The 17,662-nt window shown below is 42.2% G+C and overlaps 1 protein-coding gene and 2 non-coding genes across 3 annotated transcripts; 2 read left to right on the plus strand and 1 right to left on the minus strand.

Moving 5' to 3' along the window:
• Positions 1-1,893: 1,893 nt before the first annotated feature.
• LOC111879716 (small nucleolar RNA R71) lies at positions 1,894-2,000 on the plus strand. The gene has a single exon (XR_002846214.1). It is a non-coding gene; the product is annotated as a small nucleolar RNA R71 (small nucleolar RNA).
• Positions 2,001-8,202: 6,202 nt separating this feature from the next.
• LOC128134125 (uncharacterized) lies at positions 8,203-12,534 on the minus strand. The gene is made up of 5 exons (XM_052771569.1): positions 12,419-12,534; positions 12,034-12,373; positions 10,634-11,444; positions 8,918-9,152; positions 8,203-8,617 (listed from the first exon to the last, which is right to left on the minus strand). Exons 1-5 carry the CDS (start codon positions 12,532-12,534, stop codon positions 8,203-8,205), a joined length of 1,917 nt encoding a protein of 638 aa, XP_052627529.1.
• Positions 12,380-12,486, plus strand: LOC128126496 (small nucleolar RNA R71). Its single transcript, XR_008224492.1, has one exon. It is a non-coding gene; the product is annotated as a small nucleolar RNA R71 (small nucleolar RNA).
• Positions 12,535-17,662: the final 5,128 nt, after the last annotated feature.

The following is a 17,662-nucleotide window of genomic DNA, read 5'->3' on the forward strand; positions in this document are numbered from 1 at the left end:
ATAACCCGAGAATCTATCTAGAAAGAAATAGTTAGCTATGGCCCGATAGTCTTTCTAACATTTGATCAATAAAAGGTAAGGGAAAATGGTCTTTACGAGTGGCATCGTTTAGCTTTCGATAATCGATGCACACTCTCAAACCGGTTACCGTTCGTGTCAGAATTAGCTCGTTCTTTTCGTTGGTTATGACCGTCATCCCTCCTTTCTTGGGCACCACTTGGACCGGACTTGCTGGAATCTTCACTTATACATTCCTCCAATAATTCTTCAAGCATATCAATTGAGAATGTCGTGTCGTCACTGTTCCTTGAGTACTTCATAGCTTGGTCTACCCCAAATGTGATTGAATCTTCTCCTACCCGCAAGGTGAGCTTCGAGTCCCTCATGTCTACTATAGAACTTGTTGTGTTGAGGAAGGGCCTTCCAAGGATGATTGGAACTTGTGGATCCGCCTCCATGTCTAGAATGATGAAATCAGCGGGAAAGACGAATTTGTCCACCTTGACTAGTAAGTCTTCACATATGCCTCTTGGGAAGGTGACTGTCTTGTTTGCCAAGTGAATGGCCATGCGAATTGGCCTTGGCTCCAGGAGATCCAGCTTCTTAAAGAATGAGTATGGCAATAGGTTCACACTTGCTCCCGAATCAGCTAAGGCGTGAATAGCAGCCAAGTTGCCAAATTGGCAAGGTAAAGTCAAACTCCCCGGGTCACCCTTCTTCTTTGGTAGCTTATTTAGCATAGCAGCTGAGTAGTTTTCATTGAGGACTACCTTCTTCACTTCTTCCATCTTCCTTCTATTAGTGAGAAGTTCTTTAAGGAACTTTACATATTTGAGCATTTGCATGACGGCTTCAATGAAGGGTATGTTAATTTGAAGGGTCTTGATATGATTTAGAAACTTCTGGTACTCCTCTTCCTGCTTCTCTTTTATAGCTCTGGCTGGGTATGGCATTGGAGGCTGAAACAGCTTTTCAGGGGTCTGGTTTTCGGATTTGGTAGTGTACTCGCCGAGTCCATATGTGGTACTCGACGAGTAGGGCTATCAGATTGTAAGTTTTGCTCTTCTGCTTGATGTTCTGCCTCCTCCTTCTGTGATTCCTTGGATGCCTCAGTCTGAATAGGTGCCAGAGGAGTGATTATCTTCCCACTTCTTGTTGTGACTATGTTTATGTGCGCGCCTCTTGGGTTATTTTCGGTTTTGCTAGGAAGTTCGCTCGGTGACCTTTGGTTGATTTTTTGAGCAAGTTGCCCAAGCTGCGTTTCTATATTGTAGATAGATGCTTGCTGGTTTCTAAGCATGGTCCTTGTTTCTTGAATTGCAGCATCATGATCACTATGTCTTTTTTCTGAAGCAGCTACAAATTTGGTGAGCATTTCTTCCAAGCTAGGCTTTCTCTCTTGCACCGACTCCTCCTTTTGGTAGAACCCTCTCCCTTTTTGCCTAAACCTTTCCTCCTTGGCTTTCTTGTACTCTTCATAAGGGAGCCACTCTTTCTTTTTTTTTGCGCCAGTCTTCATCATATCGGTCTCCACTTGAGTAACAAACTTGCACCTTCTTGTTGCCATTCTCGTCTAAATCACAGTCTCTAGTGAGGTGAGGCCAATTGCAGTTTTCACAACCCACCCAAATAGCATGGATTGTTTGATCCATTTTATCCATCCTTCTATCCATGGTTTTTAGCATAGCCATGACCGCGGATAAGTCTTCAGTAGCTGCATAAGCGGTTCCCCTAGTGACATCATGTCTAGGGTTGTGGTATTCTCTAGAGTGTTTAGAGAATTCTTCAATCACCGGGGGCAGCTTCTTTGTGAGTGGGCCTTGCAAGTCTAGTAACTGCCTGGTTGTGACATTGACTCTATCATAGAAGATGGAGACTTCTTGCTGGCTATTTAGGTCATGGTGTGGGCAGTTTCTTAGTAAGCTCTTGTACCTCTCCCATGCTTCATATAGCGACTCTCTAGCTTCTTGTTCAAAGTTAGCAATGGCCTTCTTCAACTTGGATATCTTGGAAGGTAGGCAAAAGTGATCAATGAATTCTTCTTTCATCTTGGCCCATGTGGTGACTGATCCGGGGGAAGTGACTTGAGCCAGTCTTTTGCAGCACCTTTGAATGTCACCGGAAGCATACGAAGTAGCTGAGTCTCGCGGGGCACATTTGGAACATTGAAGTAATCAGCTACATCATTGACTTCATCCAAATGCTTGTAGGCATCTTCATGGTCTTTTCCATAAAAAAAGTATTTCTTTAAGTAAAGCTAGGATATGACCCTTTAGCTCGAAAGTAGCAGTCGCGGGAATTACGGGTTGCACAAGTCCTGGGCCAGTGCCGTCGCGCATCCTCTTCTTCCATTCTCCCATGGGGATTTCATCAATGTTAGCCATTGTGATAGCTAACTATTCCTCGGAATCGGTTTCGTGCTCGTATGTAGGCTCCTCTTCTTCCTCGATCTCGTACTCAATATCTTCCTTAACCGGTTCGTCGATTACTAAAGAAGCGTTGGATGCTCTTGATTTGCCGCTCTTCTTTTTCCCAAAAACAGTCTTCAAATTGGACAAAGGTGACTTCTTTGGTGTACTCGAGCTCTCCACGTCCTTTCCTTTGTTCCTTTTCAATGCGGATTTGGGATCTTCAAACGGGGGTACCAGCGGGGTGTTTGATCCTCTGGTCATGAAAGTCCTGAAATAAACAAGATAAAAACGTAAAAAGAACAAAAAAAATGTACTAAAAAAATCAAAAATTAATCTGCCAAATACACTTGTACTCGCCGAGTAGGTGCGACTGCACTCGGCGAGTATCAGTGTAATTTTGAAGAAATTATAAACTTAATAATAAAACTAAAACAGATGCTAAAACCTAATTTCTAACTACTAAATTGCAATAAATTAACTTTGTGCCAGTAAACTCACACAAAGGATCGAAAAAATTAGGGATTAGATTAATTATTTAGAACCGTTCCCCGGCAACGGCGCCAAAAACTTGATGTGTGTAAAATGCACTTGTTTTATTCCTACTTTTTATTAATAAATTTAGCACACAAAGGCAGTGAACCTGTCTTTTAGTGGTATAGTTGAATAAGTAGGGTATCGAACTCAGGGAACGGAAAATTAAACTAATGGCTAATTTTAACTAAGCAATTAATGAAAGTAAAAGGTTTTTCTTCTAGTTTTGCAAGACTAGAAACTTAAGCACACCATAAAACACTTAATTAACTAAGCAAACAACTAATTCACCAAATTTGATAAAGATGGTTCTATTTAAGTTCAACCAGTTCACTCCTATGGTTATTTTGTATTTATGATAGATTAATTGTTATTGGCTACCAATTATAGTGGTTAGGTTCATGTTCATTACTCCTAACCCTTAGACAATTAATTAATTCAAGCAGTGATCAAGTGTTTAAACTAATTAATTCCCTAGATTAATAATTTGGATTAAATAAGATTTGTAGTGGTTAATCAATTTAGTGGTTCAATTAACCTCATGTTTGATGGTTTCTCAAACAAGCTCACACATTAATCTACTTATTGTCTTATTAATCCTAGTTTCATAATCATTATTCCTAAGCATATGTTTAAGTGTTCACATAGACATATGAGGTTAACAATTAAGAGATGTTCATGCAGCTTAATTGTCTTCCAATTAACAGAAAATAGTTGTGATTAATGCATAAGGTTCTTTAACAAACTTAATTTAATAAATAACCAATAAACAATCAATCAAAAGCTAAGATTTAAACCATAGGAGTTCCTTGGTATTCCCCAAACAGAAACAAAAACATATTTAGCTCATAGTTTTAGTAAAAACGAACACAAAACAAGTTTAGCTAGATTAAACATACTCAATTCCTAAAGCTAAGTGGAATGATTAACCTAGTTGCTTTAATTCTTCAAAAGGTTGAAGACTAGAGTTCCTCAGCGCCTTCAAGGGTTCTCAATCGCCGATGGATCTTCAAAAAAAACGCCAGAAGTAGTCCCATCGGATAAAGGCTCGGTTTTTATAGCTATCTCAAAACAGGGTGTACTCAGCGAGTAGAAGACCCAACTCGCCGAGTAGGCTCGTAATTATCCGTCTTAAATCAGGAGTCGTAGCTTATCTTCTGGAATATTCCAATGGACTCGCCGAGTAGGCTCGTGTACTCGCCGAGTAGGAAAGCTTTTGTCCCTCAATCTTCATTCTTTGGTCTCTAATTGCTTCCCCTTGTTCCCTTTCACTCCCAAGCATGTCTTTTGGACTGAAAACAAAATTTAAACAGTTTTAAGTACCTTTTGTCCACATTATTCACATAATTAGTTAAAAATGAATAAAAATGTATGCTAAATAATTAACTAATTATGCACATATCAAAATACCCCACACTTGACTTTTGCTTGCCCCCAAGCAAAACTGAATTTTAAACATATTAGAATCACATATGACAACTCCAATCTAACCCAGCCATTATGCCAAGACCGCAACGCATGCGTTTGTGTCTAAAATTTTTCCTAAGGACCCCCCATACTCCAAATACTCACAATCCTCATAAACATTCGCCCACTCACCCCGAACTATGCTCATTTATGCAACCCTCCAAATCCATCCGCAGAAAACCTCTTATCCTCAAGGTATTTTTGGTTGAGCAACCCAAGCATACATAATCTAGACAATTACAATTTATGATACCACTATGGAGCTCTTTTGGAATTCTTCACTTCTTTGACATTTGATCTTTAATTTCTTTGAATTCACCACCTTGTTGTTTGATTTTTGGTATCTTCAACTTTTTGAATCTCTTCAGAATTTTTGATCTTTGAACTTCATACTTTAACTTTGATGCTCCAAAAAATTTTCGAACTTTTTCTTGTAATTCTCTCTTTTTTTTTAACATGTAACTCACTTTTTTTTCACTCAGAACCCTACATGCTTAAGCAGGGGCGCTCAACTTCAACCTTTATTGGCTAACGATAATAATTTTCCTGGATACATTTCAGGTTTAGGCTGCTAAACATATTGCATCCCTCGAGCTGAGCGGGGTCGTCTTTTTGTCCCATGATTTCATTGGAATAAGGAAGCCACAAATGCACTAGAACGTGTATAGACTCAACTAAACAGTTGGGTTTTCATGCAATTATCAACACAATTCTAACATGGAATCCTAATTTGCTTTTACCAAAATTTTCTAAATTAAGTCCTAAGTAATATTTTTGGTATGCAAAACTTTTTAAAATTAGCCTAAATTAAGATTCTAAATTTTCTAATATGTGACCAACCCCCTACCCTACACTTATTTTATGCAATGCCCTCATTGCATATTATGCAAAAAATAAAAATGCAAATAGATAGAGGGAATTGGGACAAACTCCCCTGGGGTAGCAGTCGATAGGTTGATACTCTCTTCTTCAGCTCCTTCTTCTCTTGACTTTAGCCATGGGAACAGCTCATCCATGGCTTGGATGTCATGCGTCTCGTGTGGTTGATAGCTCGAAAATTTCACGGAACAAGCTTCTTAGAAAATCCCCAGTAACAATTCTCACAAAAAGTGAATAAATGCTGCAGTGAAAGTGCTCAAAGCAGTTCTGGAAATCGAAGATTGCAGGTCTACTCGGCGAGTAGTGGCGCGGACTCGGCGAGTATCTCTTGACTTGTAACGATAACGTGTAACATCCCATGTACTCGCCGAGTAGAATTTGTGCACTCAGCGAGTACGCGCTGTATTGCCAAAATTGATCCAGCTGATATTCCTTTCGACTCAGGTTCTGAAATTGGAAATTTCACTGACCCTCACTCTAATTCCTTCAGCAGCAACACTCTCCATTACTCTCGACTCTCACGGACGCAATCCTAAGGACAAGACTCCATACTTTCCTTGAAAATCTCCCATTCCTTACTTGACCCTCAACAATTTAGTATGCTTCCTAATCTTCTATCCCTGAAAAATAAACAACTAAAAGTGAAAGTAATAACCATCCCAAAAATAAAAATCATCCAAGTGTTTAACAATTGTTCAAAACATAACATCATAAAAACACAAAAACATAAAAGTCTTCAGTCTTCTTCTTCCATCTCATCTCCCCCCGCGCCACTTCCTCCTTCTCCATCTCTTCTCCTCATTCTCTCGTCCCAACTCATAATGTATGGATAGTCAGGTCCGGGTCTTGGGGCAATGTTCATCTGTTGGAAAAGGTATTCAAAATATTGATTATTATAATTCACCCCTCGTCCAATGTCGTCCAAGTAGCGTTGGTACTCCAATTGGTTCCATCCATCATTGTCCTCTTCCACCGGAATAACCGGTGGGTCTTCTCGTACCCACTCACTACGTTGTCGGACCCGCCTTCCCGGCTCCTCGGGAATTGTCGGCTCATCTGCATGTGGAATGGAGAATGAATCGCCAAACTTGTCAACTATCCGTGCCCTCCTATATAGTGCAGTGTTGAATGGTGGAGGGTGGATAACCGTGAGTGCCCTAGCTTGTTGCAAATCTAGGACCCCATACGACTTGGCCAGCCGAGTAACAAACATGCCTCCATTTATTTTGGAGTTGACTTTTTCCTTAACCGCCCCTTCAGCAAGGAATTTGGCAATGCAATAAGGGAGATTGCAGAAAGCGTCAGGAGTAATAATACTCCATAGATAGAAGATATCAAGGGTTGGGACCTTGTCCCAATCCTTTCGCATGTTGATGGTGCTAGCCACGAAGCATTGAATAAGGCGATGGATTGGCGAGCGAATGTGGCCATCCTGAGCGGTGGAAGGAATATACACCCGGTTGGCAATTGTGTTCCAACATGTAGAGGCCACCACCGCCTCGGGAAATTCCTTATGGCAGTTTTCCAAAAAAGCTTCAAAGTCTTCAGACATCATTGTGCTCTGGTCATAAATGCCCAGCCTCCAAGAAAACTTAGCAATGCTGCATTGTCGCAGCTCCCCGCCCAAAGAAAAAGAAATTGTGTTGGGGTTGTAATACTCACTACCACCTCGGAATGAGATGGTAGCAAAAAATTCCCAACACAGTTCGGCATATATAGTCTCTTGTATCTTGAATAATTGTAACCAACCATCACATGTGATGGTGGTATACCCCAAACTGCACTCCTTCACCAAGTAAGGTGTGAGCTCCTCCTCCAATCCCACATTTCCCAACCACCCCCAATAAACAGCGTTGGGTAAATGGATTTCCTTTTGTTTGAGCGCCTCTAATCTGTTTTTGGCCCTAGTTTGTGATGACTTGGAAGTGATTTGTTGAAATGAAAGCCATGGGATATCACTTTGGCTCCCCCCACGAGAAGATTGCCCCCTTCTGGCCATGATACCTGCATAAAAACATCAAAAGCACACAAACAAACAATACCCAGTAATTAAAAACGAACAAATCGGGTCTGAATAGTCATCTACTCGCCGAGTACATGACCTACTCGGCGAGTAGGATGAACAGCGGGAACTGTTTGGTGCCAGTCATATATAGGCTGTCCAAAACTCCTAATTCTTCACAGGGGTTTGTTATAATGAGTTATCTAACCATAAATCCAAAGAAATTCCTCCTAACATTACCTAATTCATGGCTAAATTAAAACCCTAGAATTTGAGGAAACCCCCAAATCCAAAATTAAGCAAAATAGGGGCAAATCTATGATAAAGATTGAACCCTTGATGAGTTTAAAGTGTAAAGATGTTACCTTTTTCTTTGAATGATGAAGATTAAGTGGAAAATCGAAGAGAATTGAAGAAATCGCAAGAAATCGCAGGGATGCTTGAGGACACGCTGTGCACGGCGAGTATGGGGGTTAAATGGGTGAAAACCCTCTTTTTTTGTACAGATTTTTATCTCATCCGTGTAAGTTGGCTACTCGCCGAGTAGAAATGCCTTTACGCGTTTTATTGGTTTTCTCGGGCAGGTACTCGCCGAGTATACGCTCCTACTCGGCGAGTAACCCTTGCAGTTTGTAAAAAAATTTAATGTTTTGAAAATTTAATGTATTTTTTCATTCTTTTAGCCACCCACCCCACACTCTAGGCCTTGCTTGCCCTCAAGCAATTATATTCTCAGAAGAAGACGAATGAAAAAGATAAAAATAAAATAAAATAAAAGGAAAGAAAATCCAAACTTGAGACTCGGGTTGCCTCCCGAGAAGCGCTTCTTTTTAAGGAGTCATTAGCTAGACTCCTCCCCTACTACGTAGTTGCAATCCCTTCCAGCAACAGCAACTCTTCCATTCCTTCATTCTAGGGGACTCCTTCTTCATACTTTTTGACCCTATGGCCATTGACCTTGAAAGGTGTTCCATCTCTTGACAACAGCTCTATAGCACCATGTGGAAACACCATCTTCACCAGAAAAGGACCATCCCATCTTGACTTGAGTTTTCCCAAGAAAAGCTTTAGTCGTGAATTAAAAAGCAACATTTTTTGGCCTTCATGAAATTCTTTTTCTTTAATCCTTTTGTCATGCCACATCTTGGTCTTCTCTTTATAAAGCCATGAACTAGAGTATGCATCATTCCTCAGCTCCTCAAGAGCATTCATTTGCATCAACCTGTTGCTCTTTAGTTCCTCCATGTTGAAGTTACACCTCTTTAAAGCCCAAAACGCCTTATGCTCTAGCTCCACCGGCAAATGGCATTGCTTTCCATAAACTAACCTATATGGTGTAGTACCAATAGGTGTTTTGAAAGCTGTACGAAAAGCCCAAAGTGCATCATCTAGCTTGTCCGACCATTCCTTGCAATTGCTCCCCACCGATTTCTCCAAAATTTGCTTTAAAGCTCGATTTGTCACTTCGGTTTCTCCACTAGTTTGTGGATGGTACGATGTGGAAAACTTGTGGGTTACCCCATATTTCTTTAACACCTTTTCCAATTGGTCATTGGCAAAATGTGTGCCTCAGTCACTTATAAGGGCTTTCGGGACTCCAAATCGTGAAAATAATTTCTTTAAAAACCACACCACCACCCGACCGTCATTTGTTGGTAACGCTTGTGCCTCCGCCCATTTGGATACATAATCCACCGCCACTAATATGTATTTGTTTCCTTTAGACATGGTAAATGGTCCCATGAAGTCGATTCCCCACACATCAAACACCTCGCACACTTGGATACTATGTTGTGGCATTTCATTTCGAGATGAAATGTTTCCCATTCTTTGACAAGAATCACATTCTTTGACATATTGGGCTGCATCTTTAAAACTTGTGGGCCAATAGAACCCAATGTCAAAGATCTTCTTTGCAGTGTAGTGTGCTCCATGATGTCCACCCGTGGGCCCGCTATGACAATGCTCTAATATTTTCCGGCTTTCCTTCCCGAATACGCATCTTCGTATGATCCCATATGCACAGCTCCGGAAGAGGTATGGCTCATCCCAAAAGTAATATTTTAATTCAGAAAAGAATTTCTTCTTTTGTTGACTGCTAAAATCTTTCGGGATATATTTTGTAGCTAAATAATTAGCTATATCTGCGAACCATGGCTCTTCTCCCACGGTCACCATAATGTACTCGTCCGGGAAGTCGTCTCCAACTTTATCTTCTTGCAATTGCGGGTTCTCAAGCCTTGACAAGTGGTCAGCTGCTACATTCTCCATTCCTTTCTTGTCTCGTATCTCTATGTCGAACTCTTGAAGAAGTAGCACCCATCGTATCAGTCTTGGCTTGGCATCCTGTTTGGCAAACAAATACTTGATAGCCGAGTGGTCAGTGAAAACAGTAGTTTTGGATAAAACCAAGTAAGGGCGGAATTTGTCAAAGGCATACACCACAGCTAATAATTCCTTTTCAGTGGTGGTGTAATTTTCTTGGGTTGGATTCAGAGTCTTGCTAGCATAATATATGGGTCGAAAATGCTTATCAACCCTTTGACCAAGGACAACTCCTAATGTAAAGTCACTAGCATCACACATAATCTCAAAGGGTAAGTTCCAATTTGGTGCAATAATGATCGGGGCATTAGTTAATTTTTCCTTTAAACATTCAAATGCCTCAAAACATTCGTTAGTAAAAGTAAATGGTGCATCTTTTAGTAGTAATTGTGTTAGAGGTCTAGTTATTTTGGAAAAATCTTTTATGAAACGCTGGTAAAAACCTGCGTGTCCTAGAAAACTTCTAATGCCCTTCACATTAGTTGGTGGGGGTAATTTGGCAATGGTGTCAATCTTTTCCCGATCTACTTCAATTCCCATTTTGGAAACCTTGTGGCCCAAAACTATACCCTCCTTGACCATAAAGTGACATTTCTCCCAATTGAGGACCAAGTCGGTTTTTTCACACCTAGCAAGCATTAAGTCAAGATTTGTGAGACAATCATGGAAAGAAGATCCAAAAACGGAAAAGTCGTCCATAAAAACTTCCATGAATTTTTCCACCATATCGTGGAATATGGCTGTCATACACCTTTGAAAAGTCGCGGGTGCATTGCATAGCCCAAAAGGCATGCGTCTATAAGCAAAAGTCCCACTTGGGCAAGTGAATGTGGTCTTTTCTTGGTCCATTGGGTCTATGGGTATTTGAAAATAACCCGAGAATCTATCTAGAAAGAAATAGTTAGCTATGGCCCGATAGTCTTTCTAACATTTGATCAATAAAAGGTAAGGGAAAATGGTCTTTACGAGTGGCATCGTTTAGCTTTCGATAATCGATGCACACTCTCAAACCGGTTACCGTTCGTGTCAGAATTAGCTCGTTCTTTTCGTTGGTTATGACCGTCATCCCTCCTTTCTTGGGCACCACTTGGACCGGACTTGCTGGAATCTTCACTTATACATTCCTCCAATAATTCTTCAAGCATATCAATTGAGAATGTCGTGTCGTCACTGTTCCTTGAGTACTTCATAGCTTGGTCTACCCCAAATGTGATTGAATCTTCTCCTACCCGCAAGGTGAGCTTCGAGTCCCTCATGTCTACTATAGAACTTGCTGTGTTGAGGAAGGGCCTTCCAAGGATGATTGGAACTTGTGGATCCGCCTCCATGTCTAGAATGATGAAATCAGCGGGAAAGACGAATTTGTCCACCTTGACTAGTAAGTCTTCACATATGCCTCTTGGGAAGGTGACTGTCTTGTTTGCCAAGTGAATGGCCATGCGAATTGGCCTTGGCTCCAGGAGATCCAGCTTCTTAAAGAATGAGTATGGCAATAGGTTCACACTTGCTCCCGAATCAGCTAAGGCGTGAATAGCAGCCAAGTTGCCAAATTGGCAAGGTAAAGTCAAACTCCCCGGGTCACCCTTCTTCTTTGGTAGCTTATTTAGCATAGCAGCTGAGTAGTTTTCATTGAGGACTACCTTCTTCACTTCTTCCATCTTCCTTCTATTAGTGAGAAGTTCTTTAAGGAACTTTACATATTTGAGCATTTGCATGACGGCTTCAATGAAGGGTATGTTAATTTGAAGGGTCTTGATATGATTTAGAAACTTCTGGTACTCCTCTTCCTGCTTCTCTTTTATAGCTCTGGCTGGGTATGGCATTGGAGGCTGAAACAGCTTTTCAGGGGTCTGGTTTTCGGATTTGGTAGTGTACTCGCCGAGTCCATATGTGGTACTCGACGAGTAGGGCTATCAGATTGTAAGTTTTGCTCTTCTGCTTGATGTTCTGCCTCCTCCTTCTGTGATTCCTTGGATGCCTCAGTCTGAATAGGTGCCAGAGGAGTGATTATCTTCCCACTTCTTGTTGTGACTATGTTTATGTGCGCGCCTCTTGGGTTATTTTCGGTTTTGCTAGGAAGTTCGCTCGGTGACCTTTGGTTGATTTTTTGAGCAAGTTGCCCAAGCTGCGTTTCTATATTGTGGATAGATGCTTGCTGGTTTCTAAGCATGGTCCTTGTTTCTTGAATTGCAGCATCATGATCACTATGTCTTTTTTCTGAAGCAGCTACAAATTTGGTGAGCATTTCTTCCAAGCTAGGCTTTCTCTCTTGCACCGGCTCCTCCTTTTGGTAGAACCCTCTCCCTTTTTGCCTAAACCTTTCCTCCTTGGCTTTCTTGTACTCTTCATAAGGGAGCCACTCTTTCTTTTTTTTTTGCGCCAGTCTTCATCATATCGGTCTCCACTTGAGTAACAAACTTGCACCTTCTTGTTGCCATTCTCGTCTAAATCACAGTCTCTAGTGAGGTGAGGCCCATTGCAGTTTTCACAACCCACCCGAATAGCATGGATTGTTTGATCCATTTTATCCATCCTTCTATCCATGGTTTTTAGCATAGCCATGACCGCGGATAAGTCTTCAGTAGCTGCATAAGCGGTTCCCCTAGTGACATCATGTCTAGGGTTGTGGTATTCTCTAGAGTGTTTAGAGAATTCTTCAATCACCGGGGGCAGCTTCTTTGTGAGTGGGCCTTGCAAGTCTAGTAACTGCCTGGTTGTGACATTGACTCCATCATAGAAGATGGAGACTTCTTGCTGGCTATTTAGGTCATGGTGTGGGCAGTTTCTTAGTAAGCTCTTGTACCTCTCCCATGCTTCATATAGCGACTCTCTAGCTTCTTGTTCAAAGTTAGCAATGGCCTTCTTCAACTTGGATATCTTGGAAGGTAGGCAAAAGTGATCAATGAATTCTTCTTTCATCTTGGCCCATGTGGTGACTGATCCGGGGGAAGTGACTTGAGCCAGTCTTTTGCAGCACCTTTGAATGTCACCGGAAGCATACGAAGTAGCTGAGTCTCGCGGGGCACATTTGGAACATTGAAGTAATCAGCTACATCATTGACTTCATCCAAATGCTTGTAGGCATCTTCATGGTCTTTTCCATAAAAAAAGTATTTCTTTAAGTAAAGCTAGGATATGACCCTTTAGCTCGAAAGTAGCAGTCGCGGGAATTACGGGTTGCACAAGTCCTGGGCCAGTGCCGTCGCGCATCCTCTTCTTCCATTCTCCCATGGGGATTTCATCAATGTTAGCCATTGTGATAGCTAACTATTCCTCGGAATCGGTTTCGTGCTCGTATGTAGGCTCCTCTTCTTCCTCGATCTCGTACTCAATATCTTCCTTAACCGGTTCGTCGATTACTAAAGAAGCGTTGGATGCTCTTGATTTGCCGCTCTTCTTTTTCCCAAAAACAGTCTTCAAATTGGACAAAGGTGACTTCTTTGGTGTACTCGAGCTCTCCACGTCCTTTCCTTTGTTCCTTTTCAATGCGGATTTGGGATCTTCAAACGGGGGTACCAGCGGGGTGTTTGATCCTCTGGTCATGAAAGTCCTGAAATAAACAAGATAAAAACGTAAAAAGAACAAAAAAAATGTACTAAAAAAATCAAAAATTAATCTGCCAAATACACTTGTACTCGCCGAGTAGGTGCGACTGCACTCGGCGAGTATCAGTGTAATTTTGAAGAAATTATAAACTTAATAATAAAACTAAAACAGATGCTAAAACCTAATTTCTAACTACTAAATTGCAATAAATTAACTTTGTGCCAGTAAACTCACACAAAGGATCGAAAAAATTAGGGATTAGATTAATTATTTAGAACCGTTCCCCGGCAACGGCGCCAAAAACTTGATGTGTGTAAAATGCACTTGTTTTATTCCTACTTTTTATTAATAAATTTAGCACACAAAGGCAGTGAACCTGTCTTTTAGTGGTATAGTTGAATAAGTAGGGTATCGAACTCAGGGAACGGAAAATTAAACTAATGGCTAATTTTAACTAAGCAATTAATGAAAGTAAAAGGTTTTTCTTCTAGTTTTGCAAGACTAGAAACTTAAGCACACCATAAAACACTTAATTAACTAAGCAAACAACTAATTCACCAAATTTGATAAAGATGGTTCTATTTAAGTTCAACCAGTTCACTCCTATGGTTATTTTGTATTTATGATAGATTAATTGTTATTGGCTACCAATTATAGTGGTTAGGTTCATGTTCATTACTCCTAACCCTTAGACAATTAATTAATTCAAGCAGTGATCAAGTGTTTAAACTAATTAATTCCCTAGATTAATAATTTGGATTAAATAAGATTTGTAGTGGTTAATCAATTTAGTGGTTCAATTAACCTCATGTTTGATGGTTTCTCAAACAAGCTCACACATTAATCTACTTATTGTCTTATTAATCCTAGTTTCATAATCATTATTCCTAAGCATATGTTTAAGTGTTCACATAGACATATGAGGTTAACAATTAAGAGATGTTCATGCAGCTTAATTGTCTTCCAATTAACAGAAAATAGTTGTGATTAATGCATAAGGTTCTTTAACAAACTTAATTTAATAAATAACCAATAAACAATCAATCAAAAGCTAAGATTTAAACCATAGGAGTTCCTTGGTATTCCCCAAACAGAAACAAAAACATATTTAGCTCATAGTTGTAGTAAAAACGAACACAAAACAAGTTTAGCTAGATTAAACATACTCAATTCCTAAAGCTAAGTGGAATGATTAACCTAGTTGCTTTAATTCTTCAAAAGGTTGAAGACTAGAGTTCCTCAACGCCTTCAAGGGTTCTCAATCGCCGATGGATCTTCAAAAAAAACGCCAGAAGTAGTCCCATCGGATAAAGGCTCGGTTTTTATAGCTCTCTCAAAACAGGGTGTACTCAGCGAGTAGAAGACCCAACTCGCCGAGTAGGCTCGTAATTATCCGTCTTAAATCAGGAGTCGTAGCTTATCTTCTGGAATATTCCAATGGACTCGCCGAGTAGGCTCGTGTACTCGCCGAGTAGGAAAGCTTTTGTCCCTCAATCTTCATTCTTTGGTCTCTAATTGCTTCCCCTTGTTCCCTTTCACTCCCAAGCATGTCTTTTGGATTGAAAACAAAATTTAAACAGTTTTAAGTACCTTTTGTCCACATTATTCACATAATTAGTTAAAAATGAATAAAAGTGTATGCTAAATAATTAACTAATTATGCACATATCAGCTACAACATTAGCCTTGCCCGGGTGGTACAGGATCTCACAATCATAATCCTTGACCACGTCCAACCACCTCCTCTGGCGCATATTCAGGTTGGGCTGATCCATCAAATACTTCAAGCTCTTGTGGTCCGTGTATATTGTACACCGAACCCCATAAAGATAATGTCGCCAGATCTTGAGGGCGAACACTACCGCTCCCAGTTCCAAATCATGAGTGGGATATCTCGACTCATGAGGCTTAAGCTGCCTCGATGCATACGCTATCACATGCCCCCTCTGCATAAGCACCGCTCCCAATCCGGATATCGATGCATCACAATATACCACAAAATCCTCCATCCCTTCCGGAAGGGCTAATACTGGGGCCTCGCATAACTTCTGGCGAAGTGTCTCAAATGAGGTATGCTGCTCCAGACCCGATGAAAATGCAACACCCTTCCGGGTCATCTTGGTGAGTGGCACATCGATCTTGGAGAAATCCTTAATAAATCTCTGATAATAGCCGGCCAATCCCAGAAAGCTCCTGATCTCGGTGGGTGATCCCGGCACCTCCCACCTCATGACTGCCTCAATCTTGGCCGGATCAACCAATATCCCATTCTGGTTGACGAGATGTCCCAAGAACTGAACCTCCCGTAACCAGAACTCACACTTGGAGAATTTGGCATACAACCTCTTCGATCTCAGAACTCCAAGGATCTCCCTCAAATGCTCCTCATGTTGTTCTCTGGACCTCGAATATACCAAAATATCATCAATGAATACGATCACCGACCGATCCAGCATCGGCCTGTACACCCTGTTCATGAGATCCATAAACGCAGCTGGTGCATTGGTGAGCCCAAAAGGCATCACCACAAACTCGTAATGCCCATAATGAGTTCTGAATGCTGTCTTCTGGATATCTTCATCCTGAATCCTCATTTGATGATAGCCCGACCTCAAGTCTATCTTGGAGAACCAAGATGCCCCCTGTAACTGATCGAACAGATCATCGATCCTTGGCAACGAATACCGGTTCTTGACCGTCAACTTGTTCAACTCCCGGTAATCAATACACATCCGGTGTGAACCATCCTTCTTCTTCACAAAAAGGATCGGCGCTCCTCAAGGTGAGCTACTCGGTCGAATAAACCCCTTCCCCAACAGCTCCTGAAGCTGCGAGGATAACTCCTGCATCTCTGGCGGCGCGAGGTGATAAGGCGCCTTGGCGATAGGTGCTGCTCCCGGAACCAAATCAATACGGAACTCCACTTGCCTCTCCGGAGGCACGCCCGGTAGTTCCTCGGGAAAAACCTCTGGAAACTCACACACTATCGAAACCTTATCAATCGAGCTTGGCCTCCCCGCGGCCACTCGTGTGTCCATCACGTAGGCTACGAATCCACTGCAGCCTTGCTGCAAACTTTGTCTCGCCCTGGCAGCCGAACAAAACGCTGACCCACACCGGGTCCCCTCGCCATACATCGTAAGTACTCCCCCACTAGGGTCTCGTATCGTCACCAACTGACGCTTGCAGTCTATAATAGCTCCAAATCGGCTCAACCAATCCATGCCCACTATAACACACACGTCCCCCATCGCAATCGGGACCAGATCTATCGGGAACTCCACACCGAAGATCTCAAGGATACACCCTCGAATCACCTCCAAAGCATACACTGCTCGCTCATCAGCTATGGAAACTCGCAAAGGTCGACTCAACGCCTCTTAACGGATACTAATGTGTTGACTAAATGCCAAGGAAACAAATGACCGACTCGCACCCGAGTCAAATAGTACCAAAGCAGGTACAAAACTCACAAGAAAAGTACCTACGCATATCATCATATAAGCACAATATCATAAACAAAAGATAAAATACAGAATACATACCAGCCACAACATTGGGCGCCGCACGGACCTCCTCCGCAGTCAACTGAAAAGCTCTCCCACGAGCCTTCGGAGCCTCGGCCTTCACCGGCCGAACCTCGGTAACCCTAGCAGCAGGCGCAGATCCCTGCGCTGATCCCTGGCGTAGCTGAGGGCACTCGGACTTCCGATGGTAGGTCTGGTTGCAATGGAAGCAAACCATAAATCCCCTGGGGCAATCCCTGGCGATATGCCCCACCTTGCCACATTTGTAGCAAGCACCCAATCGACAGGCCCCCTCATGACCCTTGCCGCACTTCCCGCAAGTGCGGCCCTTCTGGACTTTAGTCCTCGAATCAGCGAACTTGGTCCACTTGGCTGCCGGCTGAGACTGAGTCGGCCGCCGATCCATCCTCTGAGACTCAGCCTCCTCCCTGGCCTGAGTCTCCAACTCAATCTCCCTCTTCCGGGCATTTTCCTGGAGCTCAACAAATTTCCGGTACGTCGACTTCGACATGAACTCCCGAATGTCCCTCCACAGAATACCCAAATACCGGCTCATTCGTGTCTGCTCAGTAGACACCTGCTCAGGGCAGAACATCGTCCTCTCATGAAACTTCTGGGTGACCACAGTAACCGAATCATTACCCTGCTTGAGGGTCAAGAACTCCTGAACCATCCGTTCCCTCTCCACCGGGGGAACATACTCATATCTGAACATGGTGGTGAACCTCTCCCAGGTCACCGCTGAAATCTCTTCAAGAGTGAAGTTCGTTGTCACGAACTTCCACCAATCCTTCGCTCCCAAGCGAAGCTGGTTCAAAGCGAACCGTACCCTCAGATGCTCCGGACATGAACACGTATAGAAGCATCCCTCAATGTCATCAATCCATCTCATCGCAGCGATCGGATCCTGCGTCCCATCAAACTCGGGTGGCTTCGTGTTGCTGAACTCCCGGAACAACAACGATTCACCTCCC

This window comes from Lactuca sativa, chromosome 5 (assembly GCF_002870075.4).
Source record: "Lactuca sativa cultivar Salinas chromosome 5, Lsat_Salinas_v11, whole genome shotgun sequence".
Lineage (NCBI taxonomy): Eukaryota > Viridiplantae > Streptophyta > Magnoliopsida > Asterales > Asteraceae > Lactuca > Lactuca sativa.